Source organism: Ranitomeya imitator, chromosome 2 (assembly GCF_032444005.1).
Source record: "Ranitomeya imitator isolate aRanImi1 chromosome 2, aRanImi1.pri, whole genome shotgun sequence".
NCBI lineage: Eukaryota > Metazoa > Chordata > Amphibia > Anura > Dendrobatidae > Ranitomeya > Ranitomeya imitator.
Window position 1 is genome coordinate 350,964,661 of NC_091283.1, and position 12,832 is coordinate 350,977,492.

Below are 12,832 nucleotides of genomic sequence, written 5' to 3' on the forward strand. Positions count from 1 at the left end.
CTGCTGACCGCAATCCCTAATCCTATCACACACACTAGAAATAGCCGTGGATTGCTCCTAACGCTCCCTATGCAACTCGACACAGCCTAAGAAACTAGCTAGCCCTAGAGATAGAAAAATAAAGCCTGCCTTGCCTCAGAGAAATTCCCCAAAGGAAAAGGCAGCCCTCCACATATAATGACTGTGAGTAAAGATGAAAATTACAAACACAGAGATGAAATAGATTTAGCAAAGTGAGGCTCGACTTACTGAACAGACAGAGGATAGGAAAGGTAACTATGCGGTCAGCACAAAAATCTACAAAAAGACCACGCAGAGGGCGCAAAAAGACCCTCCGCACCGACTCACGGTGCGGAGGCGCTCCCTCTGCGTCCCAGAGCTTCCAGTAAGCAAAAACAAGCAGGAACTTAGCTTTTGCTGGGATGACAGGTCACAAGAACGATCCAGGAGAGAACTAGACCAATACTGGAACATTGACAGGTGGCATGGAGCAATGATCTAAGTGGAGTTAAATAGAGCAGCCAGCTAACGAATTAACCTCGTCACCTGTGGAAGGAAACTCAGAAGCCGCAGCTCCACTCACAACCACCAGAGGAAGCCCATGGACAGAACCAGCCGAAGTACCATTCATGACCACAGGAGGGAGCTTGACAACATAATTCACAACACAGTATATGTGATCCGTGTGATGGACAAACCACAGTTTTAAATAGATGGATTTTTAGCGCTGTAATATGTAAAGGATTTGGCTGTATTCTTCCGTGCCAATAAGCAAATGGAGCAGAAAAACAATGTTCACTGGATAGCTTTTAAGCAAATAATCAGGATTAAGATTAAAAAAATTATTCCTGGCCCCTGATATCTGAGGCTATGTCTAGAAATATCTGTAAAAGCAGCAGCAGCTGACAGAACTGGAATGGACCCTCTTGCCATATGCACTGTAGTCTGCCACATACACTGCCTGCCTAGCACTGATATCTATGCAGCTGGATTAGTCCTCAGAAGGACTATTAGTTGAGATGGATATGTATATAATATATTGTGGTATACCTACACTAAGAAACAAGCAAATCTCTACCTAGCTCAGAAGCACCTCTGCATACACTGCCTGATTCCGGAGTAGACTGTGGCAAGCAGAGAGCCAATAAATCACTGTAATGCCACAACCAACATGGCTGCAGCATTACAGTGTGTCGCAGACAATCCCTGCATTTTCATTGGCTCTCTAAAGAGTGCCAAGCAACCCCAGAGATACTCGGCGAGCTCAGAGCATCTCGAGCAGTGAGATGCTCGGGCGAGTGCCGAGTTGTCACAAGTATGCTTGCTCATCACTATTTGTACCCTAATAACTCACCATACTTTTTAACCCCTTCACGAACCATGACGCCACGTAGGCGTCATGAAAGTCGGTGCCAATCCGACCCATGACGCCTATGTGGCATCATGGAAAGATCGCGTCCCTGCAGATCGGGTGAAAGGGTTAACTCCCATTTCACCCGATCTGCAGGGACAGGGGGAGTGGTAGTTTAGCCCAGGGGGGTGGCTTCACCCCCCCGTGGCTACGATCGCTCTGATTGGCTGTTGAAAGTGAAACTGCCAATCAGAGCGATTTGTAATATTTCACCTATTATAACTGGTGAAATATTACAATCCAGCCATGGCCGATGCTGCAATATCATTGGCCATGGCTGGAAACACCAATGTGCCCCCACCCCACCGATCGCCCCCCCAGCCCTCCGATCTGTCCGGTACACTGCTCCGGCTTTCCTCTGTCCTGTGCTCCGCTCCCCCGTGCTCTTGTCCGTTCCCCCCGTGCTCTAATCACCCTCCCCGTGCTCCAATCACCCCCCCTGCACTCCGATCCACCTCCCCCCGTACTCCGTTCCACCCCCGTGCTCCGTTCCACCCCCCGTGCTCCGTTCCACCCCCCGTGCTCCGTTCCACCCCCGTGCTCCGTTCCACCCCTCCCGCGCTCCGATCCACCCCCCCATGCTCCGATCCCCCCCCCCCGTGCTCCCCCCACCCCATCATACTTACCGATCCTGCCGGGGTCCGTCCGTCTTCTCCCTGGGCGCCGCCATCTTCCAAAATGGCGGGCGCATGCGCAGTGCGCCCGCCGAATCTGCCGGCCGGCAGGTTCGTTCCAAAGTGCATTTTGATCACTGAGATATAATCTATCTCAGTGATCAAAATAAAAAAAATAATAAATGACCCCCCCCTTTGTCACCCCCATAGGTAGGGACAATAAAAAAAATAAAGAATTTTTTTTTCCACTAATGTTAGAATAGGGTTAGGGTTAGGGTTAGGGCTAGGGTTAGGGTTTCGGTATGTGCACACGTATTCTGGTCCTCTGCGGATTTTTCCGCTGCGGATTTGATAAATCCTCAGTGCTACACCGCTGCGGATTTATGGCGGATTTACCGCGTTTTTTCTGCGCATTTCACTGCGGTTTTACAACTGCGATTTTCTATTTGAGCAGTTGTAAAACCGCTGCGGAATCCGCAGAAACAAGTGACATGCTGCAGAATGTAAACCGCTGCGTTTCCTTGCAGTTTTTCCGCAGCATGTGTACAGTGATTTTTGTTTCCCATAGGTTTACATTGAACTGTAAACTCATGGGAAACTGCTGCGGATACGCAGCGTTTTCCGCAGCGTGTGCACATACCTTTAGAATTAGGCTATGTGCACACGGTGCGGATTTGGCTGCGGATTCGCAGCAGATTGGCCGCTGCAGATTCGCAGCAGTGTTCCATCACGTTTACAGTACCATGTAAACCTATGGAAAACCAAATCCGCTGTGCCCATGGTGCGGAAAATACCGCGCGGAAACGCTGAGTTGTATTTTCCGCAGCATGTCAATTCTTTGTGCGGATTCCGCAGCGTTTTACACCTGTTCCTCAATAGGAATCCGCAGGTGAAATCCGCACAAAAAACACTGGAAATCCACGCTAAATCCGCAGGTAAAACGCAGTGCCTTTTACCGGCGGATTTTTCAAAAATGATGCTGAAAAATCTCACACGAATCCACAACGTGGGCACATAGCCTTACAGTTAGGGTTGGAATTAGGGTTGTGGTTAGGGTTGTGATTAGGGTTAGGGGTGTGTTGGGATTAGGGTTAGGGGTGTGTTGGGGTTAGTGTTGGAGGTAGAATTGAGGGGTTTCCACTGTTTAGGCACATCAGGGGTCTCCAAACACAACATGGCGCCACCATTGATTCCAGCCAATCTTGTATTCAAAAAGTCAAATGGTGCTCCCTCACTTCCGAGCCCCGACGTGTGCCCAAACAGTGGTTTACCCCAACATATGGGGTACCAGCATACTCAGGACAAACTGGGCAACAATTATTGGGGTCCAATTTCTCCTGTTACCCTTGGGAAAATAAAAAAAATGCTTGCTAAAACATCATTTTTGAGGAAAGAAAAATGATTTTTTATTTTCACGGCTCTGCGTTGTAAATGTCTGTGAAGCACTTGGGGGTTCAAAGTGCTCACCACATATCTAGATAAATTCCTTGGGGGGTCTAGTTTCTAAAATGGGGTCACTTATGGGGGGTTTCTACTGTTTAGGCACACCAGGGGCTCTGCAAACGCAACGTGACACCCGCAGACCATTCCATCAAAGTCTGCATTTCAAAAGTCACTACTTCCCTTCTGAGCCCCGGCATGTGCCCAAACAGTAGTTTACCCCCACATATGGGGTATCACCGTACTCAGGAGAAACTGGACAACAAATATTGGGGTCAAATTTCTCCTGTTACCCTTGGGAAAATTAAAAAATTCTGGGCTAAATAATTATTTTTCAGGAAAGAAAACGTATTTATTATTTTCACGGCTCTGCATTATAAACTTCTGTGAAGCACTTGGGGGTTCAAAGTGCTCACCACACATCTAGATAAGTTCCATTCGGGGTCTAGTTTCCAAAATGGGGTCACTTGTGGGGGGTTTCTACTGTTAAGCCACATCAGGGGCTCTGCAAACGCAACGTGACGCCCACAGAGCATTCCATCAAAGTCTGCATTTCAAAACGTCACTACTTCACTTCCGAGCCCCGGCATGTGCCCAAACAGTGGTTTACCCCCACATATGGGGTATCAGCGTACTCAGGAGAAACTGGACAACAACTTTTGGGGTAAAATTTCTCCTGTTACCCTTGGGAAAATAAAAAATTGCAGGCTAAAAGATCATTTTTGAGAAAATATTTTTTTATTTTTATTTTCATGGCTCTGCGTTATAAACTTCTGTGAAGCACTTGGGGGTTCAAAGTCCTCACCACACATCTAGATTAGTTCCTTTGGGGGTCTAGTTTCCAAAATGGGGTCATTTCTGGGAGATCTCCAATGTTTAGGCACACAGGGGCTCTCCAAACGTGACATGGTGTCCGCTAATGATTGGAGCTAATTTTCCATTTAAAAAGCCAAATGGCGTGCCTTCCCTTCCGAGCCCTGCCGTGCGCCCAAACAGTGGTTTACCCCCACATATGGGGTATCAGCGTACTCAGGACAAACTGGACAACAACATTTGGGGTCCAATTTCTCCTATTACCCTTGGCAAAATAGGAAATTCCAGGCTAAAAAATCATATTTGAGGAAAGAAAAATTATTTTTTATTTTCATGGCTCTGCGTTATAAACTTCTGTGAAGCACCTGGGGGTTTAAAATGCTCAATATGCATCTAGATAAGTTCCTTGGGGGGTCTAGTTTCCAAAATGGGGTCACTTGTGGGGGAGCGCCAATGTTTAGGCACACAGGGGCTCTCCAAACGCGACATGGTGTCTGCTAATGATGGAGATAATTTTTCATTCAAAAAGTCAAATGGCGCTCCTTCCCTTCCGAGCCTTACCATGTGCCCAAACAGTGGTTTACCCCCACATGTGAGGTATTGGTGTACTCAGGAGAAATTGCCCAACAAATTTTAGGATCCATTTTATCCTGTTGCTCATGTGAAAAAAAGTTAAATTTTCATTTTTTCGTTCCATGTTGCTTCTGCTGCTGTGAAGCACCTGAAGGGTGAATAAACTTCTTGAATGTGGTTTTGAGCCCTTGAGGGGTGCAGTTTTTAGAATGGTGTCACTTTTGGGTATTTTCAGCCATATAGACCCCTCAAACTGACTTCAAATGTGAGGTGGTCCCTAAAAAAAATGGTTTTGTAAATTTCGTTGTAAAAATGAGAAATCGCTGGTCAAATTTTAACCCTTATAACTTCCTAGCAAAAAAAAAATGTTGTTTCCAAAATTGTGCTGATGTAAAGTATACATGTGGGAAATGTTATTTATTAACTATTTTGTGTCACATAACTCTCTGGTTTAACAGAATAAAAATTCAAAATGTGAAAATTGCAAAATATTCAAAATTTTCGCCAAATTTCCGTTTTTATCACAAATAAACTCAGAATTTATTGACCTAAATTTACCACTAACATGAAGCCCAATATGTCACGAAAAAACAATCTCAGAACCGCTAGGATCCGTTGAAGCGTTCCTGAGTTATTACCTCATAAAGGGACACTGGTCAGAATTGCAAAAAACGGCAAGGTCTTTAAGGTCAAAATAGGCTGGGTCATGAAGGGGTTAAAGGGAACCTGTCACCCCCAAAATCGATGGGGAGGTAAGCTCACTGTCATCAGGGGCTTATCTACAGCATTCTGTAATGCTGTAGATAAGCCCCCGATGTAACCTGAAAGAGGAGAAAAAGAGGTTGGATTATACTTACCCAGGGGCGGTCCTGCTCCGATGTGTGTCTCAGGTCCGCTCCGGCGCCTCCCATCTTCATTCCATGATGTCCTCTTCTGGTCTTCACGCCGCGGCTCCAGCGCAGGCGTACTTTGTCTGCCCTGTTGAGGGCAGAGTAAAGTACTGCAGTGCGCAGGCGCCGAGCCTCTCTGACCTTTCCGGTCCGATTATTGTAATTTTCACCATTATTGTCATTTTATTGATGGTTTATTGACATGTTCCCTGGTCATAGTATTGATAGTTGCTAACATGACATGGGGGAAATATGTTTCTCTATGTTTTTCTTTACTATTGCACATTGCACTTTTTGATTGGGGGTATAATAAGGGATCCTTGATTATATGGTAAAATACTTATCACATTATTGTCATCTACTGTATATTGCTCTTTATATGTTGTCACTCATAATCATCACAGTATATGGGATGCTTTTTCTTGTTTTCCATTCTCCTCTGTTAGCAAAGGTCCTGAGAGGGATGTAATCAGAGGGTTTGTTCTGTTTTAGTGCATTCTGTTCGGGCATACTAGATATGGGACTGAGCTCTAACTGACAAGCCTGTGAGGTCTTTGGTTTGCATACTCCGTCTCCAAAGTGACGTCCTGTGGCCTGCGCATGTCTCTGATGAGATGGCACGCACCGTGCTGCCGACGGCGCCCAGGATGTGATGCATGCGGGTCATTGACGTCGCGGGTCATTGACGTCACGGGGGACTTCCCCCCCACCCACCACATCACATAGGAAGCGCTGCATTTCAGGACACATGCGCAACTAAGATCCATCAGATGATGTACACCTGGGGTCATTGCTATATATATATATATATATATATATATATATGTTAGATCTGGCATGCAGACAGATACAGCCCCCCGAGAAAGCCCACACGAAACACACATTGGGGCTGGCTGACCATTCAGAGTGGGACATTATGGGTGAGAACCTGGACTGATGTGATAGAATATTCTTTGATACAGGCATGGACTTTCTGGTGGAGATCTGTGTTTTACTACTAGTATAAGGTTTGCCCTTTACAATTTAAATTTATTCTAATGGATTTTCATCCTCCCAATAATATCAAGTCCTAAGAAATGCAATAGCACTGGCACTTTATGTTTGGCATTTAATTATAATAGTAGCATGTGTTAGGAGTCGAGTTCCCGCCGCTGCACAGGGGGAATCTCGAACCATGTCTGCTGCGGTCTCCCATTCTGCATCAGCCACAGTGGAGCCTGCTCAGCGGAGACGTCGGTCCCAGCATCTCACTGAATCTGATACTGTGCAAAGGGTTACTGCTGCCTCTCCAGTCTCTACTATTGTACCCTGCACTGGTCTGCGGAGAGCAGGCTTTTCTGGGACTAAGTCCTGCTTTGCACACACTGAGCATGCCCAGGGCAAGATCTCTCAGTGGAGATCAAGGGTCACATGCTCAGGTACTGCAGCAACTTCCATTGGTTCTCCAGGAAGGCCCTGTACCTGATCAAGTTCTGTGGCAGCCTTTCATTGGTCCTTCTTGGAAGGTCCTGTAGGTGCTACAACTATAAAGGGTTCTCAAGACCGCACGGCCATGTGCTAGTGTCAATTTATATATGAGCTCAGCGCCAGTGTGGTTATGTTTTGTATGCAGTCAGGGACCCGGCTGAAATAAGCCCCTAGAATGCTGGCACCTCCGGCGAGGAGTTTTGTGTGTGTGTGTGTGTGTGTATTCAGGGACCCGGCTGAAATAAGCCCCTAGAATGCTGGCACCTCCGGCGAGGAGTTTTGTGTGTGTGTGTATTCAGGGACCCGGCTGAAATAAGCCCCTAGAATGCTGGCACCTCCGGCGAGGAGTTTCATGTTTGCATTTGACTGCATGACCACCATCTGCTCTACTAAGTAGCTGTGTGCCTCTGTGAGCCAAACAGGGCACAGCGTTATCTTTGCTAACAGACTCTGTGAAGTAACAGAGTCTGTTTATACTGCTATATAGTACCGCCATATCTAGCTGCAGGTGCTTTCCTGCACGATGGATCCCGGGTTGCGAACGCACCAACTTCCTCTAATAAATATATATTCGGTGTGTTCCACAAACCCTAACAGCATGTCCAGAGTTTACTTCCCATATCCACTTTACTAGTTATATGGATGTGTTGTTTTTTTCTGTTCCCACTGAGCCTTTCATTTCATCTTGTCCTCATATATATGAATTTTTAAACTATATACCTGTTCTTGTATGTGTATCTTTAATAAAATTTATTATAATCTTTATAGGACTATTACTTCTTTTTTTGTTGTTGTCCTGCTTAGTATTTATGGAGTGTCCTTGATATACTGCGCATATTATACCCTTTGGGTTATGGCTTTGACTTGATGACCCATGTTATTATGGTTTCTGCCTTACTATTATTGTTTTCATAGATGGCAGAGGGTGTCTAACGATTAGCAATAGTACTTAGACAGATTCTCACACAGACAAAGTCTTTTTTACTACACAACAATCAGTTCATATGCCTTATTAAATCCCTGGGCTCTATACCTAAATCCTCCACCCTTGTCACATGGGATGTCAATAGCCTCTACACATCTATCACCCATGACAAAGGCCTCAGGGCAACAGACTACTCAGCGAGGCAAACATAGACAACCATACCAGGACATTTTGTCCAGACCTGCTTGATTTGGTCTTAAAAGAAAAATACTTCCTTTTCTAAGACACCTTTTATGTGCAGACCCAAGGCACAGCAATGGGTTCAAACATAGCACCACGTAGCAAGTTTTTTGACAATTGGATTTATGGGCTGGATACCCTACATGGGCATCTCATTCACTGAGGTACACCAGGAGACAGAGCCACCTCCATTATAGCTGAGGTACACCAAGAGAGACAGAGCCACCCATTATAGCTGAGGTACACCAAGAGAGACATAGCCACCCATTATAGGTGAGGTACACCAAGAGACAGAGCCACCCATTATAGCTGAGGTACACCAAGAGAGAGAGAGCCACCCATTATAGCTGAGGTACACCAAGAGACAGAGCCACCCATTATAGCTGAGGTACACCAAGAGACAGAGCCACCTCCATTATAGCTGAGGTACACCAAGAGACAGAGCCTCCTCCATTATATCTGAGGTACACCAAGAGACAGAGCCACCTCCATTATATCTGAGGTACATCGAGAGACAGAGCCTCCTCCATTATATCTGAGGTACACCAAGAGACAGAGCCACCTCCATTATATCTGAGGTACATCGAGAGACAGAGCCTCCTCCATTATATCTGAGGTACACCAAGAGACAGAGCCTCCTCCATTATATCTGAGGTACACCAAGAGACAGAGCCTCCTCCATTATATCTGAGGTACACCAAGAGACAGAGCCTCCTCCATTATATCTGAGGTACATCGAGAGACAGAGCCACCTCCATTATAGCTGAGGTACACCAAGAGACAGAGCCACCTCCATTATAGCTGAGGTACACCAAGAGAGACAGAGCCACCTCCATTATATGTGAGGTACACCAAGAGAGACAGAGCCTCCTCCATTATATCTGAGGTACACCAAGAGACAGAGCCTCTTCCATTATATCTGAGGTACATCGAGAGACAGAGCCACCTCCATTATAGCTGAGGTACACCAAGAGACAGAGCCAACTCCATTATAGCTGTGGTACACCAAGAGACAGAGCCTCCTCCATTATATCTGAGGTACACCAAGAGACAGAGCCTCCTCCATTATATCTGAGGTACACCGAGAGACAGAGCCACCTCCATTATATCTGAGGTACATCGAGAGACAGAGCCTCCTCCATTATATCTGAGGTACACCAAGAGACAGAGCCTCCTCCATTATATCTGAGGTACACCAAGAGACAGAGCCTCCTCCATTATATCTGAGGTACACCAAGAGACAGAGCCTCCTCCATTATATCTGAGGTACATCGAGAGACAGAGCCACCTCCATTATATCTGAGGTACATCGAGAGACAGAGCCTCCTCCATTATATCTGAGGTACACCAAGAGACAGAGCCTCCTCCATTATATCTGAGGTACACCAAGAGACAGAGCCTCCTCCATTATATCTGAGGTACACCAAGAGACAGAGCCTCCTCCATTATATCTGAGGTACATCGAGAGACAGAGCCACCTCCATTATAGCTGAGGTACACCAAGAGACAGAGCCACCTCCATTATAGCTGAGGTACACCAAGAGAGACAGAGCCACCTCCATTATATGTGAGGTACACCAAGAGAGACAGAGCCTCCTCCATTATATCTGAGGTACACCAAGAGACAGAGCCTCTTCCATTATATCTGAGGTACATCGAGAGACAGAGCCACCTCCATTATAGCTGAGGTACACCAAGAGACAGAGCCAACTCCATTATAGCTGTGGTACACCAAGAGACAGAGCCTCCTCCATTATATCTGAGGTACACCAAGAGACAGAGCCACCTCCATTATATCTGAGGTACATCGAGAGACAGAGCCTCCTCCATTATATCTGAGGTACACCAAGAGACAGAGCCTCCTCCATTATATCTGAGGTACACCAAGAGACAGAGCCTCCTCCATTATATCTGAGGTACACCAAGAGACAGAGCCTCCTCCATTATATCTGAGGTACATCGAGAGACAGAGCCACCTCCATTATAGCTGAGGTACACCAAGAGACAGAGCCACCTCCATTATAGCTGAGGTACACCAAGAGAGACAGAGCCTCCTCCATTATATCTGAGGTACACCAAGAGACAGAGCCTCTTCCATTATATCTGAGGTACATCGAGAGACAGAGCCACCTCCATTATAGCTGAGGTACACCAAGAGACAGAGCCAACTCCATTATAGCTGTGGTACACCAAGAGACAGAGCCTCCTCCATTATATCTGAGGTACACCAAGAGAGACAGAGCCTCCTCCATTATATCTGAGGTACACCAAGAGAGATACAGAGCCACCTCCATTATATCTGAGGTACACCAAGAGAGATACAGAGCGTCCTCCATTATATCTGAGGTACATGGAGAGACAGAGCCTCCTCCATTATAGCTGAGGTACACCAAGAGACAGAGCCACCCATTATATCTGAGGTACATCGAGAGACAGAGCCTCCTCCATTATATCTGAGGTACACCAAGAGACAGAGCCTCCTCCATTATATCTGAGGTACATCGAGAGACAGAGCCACCTCCATTATAGCTGAGGTACACCAAGAGACAGAGCCACCTCCATTATAGCTGAGGTACACCAAGAGAGACAGAGCCTCCTCCATTATATCTGAGGTACACCAAGAGACAGAGCCTCTTCCATTATATCTGAGGTACATCGAGAGACAGAGCCACCTCCATTATAGCTGAGGTACACCAAGAGACAGAGCCAACTCCATTATAGCTGTGGTACACCAAGAGACAGAGCCTCCTCCATTATAGCTGAGGTACACCAAGAGATACAGAGCCTCCTCCATTATATCTGAGGTACACCAAGAGAGACAGAGCCTCCTCCATTATATCTGAGGTACACCAAGAGAGATACAGAGCCACCTCCATTATATCTGAGGTACACCAAGAGAGATACAGAGCGTCCTCCATTATATCTGAGGTACATGGAGAGACAGAGCCTCCTCCATTATAGCTGAGGTACACCAAGAGACAGAGCCACCCATTATATCTGAGGTACATCGAGAGACAGAGCCTCCTCCATTATAGCTGAGGTACACCAAGAGACAGACACATTCTGACCTTCCTGACCCCTGAGACTACTGTGTCAGACCATTTCCTCCACAGTTATTCCAAGAGGTGGAGTTATCAGTCTGCTCAGTGTGAATGGGACATTGTGTGTGAGGAAACCGCTGAGATGTTCCCGGTCTCAGGTATCAGGGACTCGCTGCTGTACTGAGTCCTGCACTTGTTCTTTCTGTACAGCAGGGGGCGCAGTAACAGCCAATATCCCTGTGCTCCTCTATCTATAGCCGCCCTGCTAACAGTCAAATGCCGGCTCTTCTACACACTGTTCCTCCCAATGTATGAGCCGTCGGAGAAGGGCCCTGAACTAGTCTCAGCACTGAAGGGGTTACTGCCGCCCAGTAATGGGGAATCTCCAGCACCTGACCTACCTCCACCTGCAGAGCCGCACACCACATATATGGCTGCTCTGTGTGCACAGGACCTGTGATGAGGTCACAGGAGGGGAGGAGTCAGTGGTCACATGATCAGGGGCCTCAGTGTGTGCAGAACTCTGCTGTGCTGGTTGTCATGGTGCTGCATGAGCGGGGAAGTTTATGTGTGGGGTCAGGAGGGGTTTACAGTGTGGATGTAGCAGAGCCGTGTGTACGGAGCGGAGCCGTGTGTGTATGAGGTGTACAGTGCGGAGCCGCGTTTGTTCGAGGTGTATGGAGCAGAGTCATGTGTGTACAGAGCGGAGCCGTGTGTGTACGGGGTGTACAGAGCGGAGCTGCATGTGTACGATTTGTACGGAGCGGAGCCGCGTGTGTACGAGGTGTTCAGAGCGGAGCCGCGTTTGTTCAAGGTGTATGGAGCGGAGCCGTGTGTGTACAGAGCTGAGCCGTGGGTGTACGGAGCGGAGCCATGTGTGTATGAGGTGTACAGAGCGGAGCCGCGTTTGTTCGAGGTGTATGGAGCGGAGCCATGTGTGTACGGAGTGGAGCCGTGTGTGTACAGAGCGGAGCCGGGTGTACAGAGCGGAGCCGCATGTGTACGATTTGTACGGAGCGGAGCCGCGTGTGTACGAGGTGTTCAGAGCGGAGCCGCGTTTGTTCAAGGTGTATGGAGCGGAGCCGTGTGTGTACAGAGCTGAGCCGTGGGTGTACGGAGCGGAGCCATGTGTGTATGAGGTGTACAGAGCGGAGCCGCGTTTGTTCGAGGTGTATGGAGCGGAGCCATGTGTGTACGGAGTGGAGCCGTGTGTGTACAGAGCGGAGCCGTGTGTACGGGGTGTACAGAGCGGAGCCGCATGTGTACGATTTGTACGGAGCGGAGCCGCGTGTGTACGAGGTGTTCAGAGCGGAGCCGCGTTTGTTCAAGGTGTATGGAGCGGAGCCGTGTGTGTACAGAGCTGAGCCGTGGGTGTACGGAGCGGAGCCATGTGTGTATGAGGTGTACAGAGCGGAGCC

At 47.5% G+C, this 12,832-nt stretch overlaps 1 protein-coding gene across 1 annotated transcript in view; it reads right to left on the reverse strand.

Moving 5' to 3' along the window:
• Window positions 1–11,869, reverse strand: part of LOC138663740 (zinc finger protein 260-like) — a 50,090-nt gene extending 38,221 nt beyond the window's left edge. The window contains exon 1 of the mRNA XM_069750069.1: window positions 11,816–11,869. Coding sequence (XP_069606170.1) covers window positions 11,816–11,842 — 27 coding nt within the window. The 5' untranslated portion in view covers window positions 11,843–11,869. The remainder of the gene's footprint in view (window positions 1–11,815) is intronic.
• Between the last annotated feature and the right edge of the window lie 963 nt (window positions 11,870–12,832).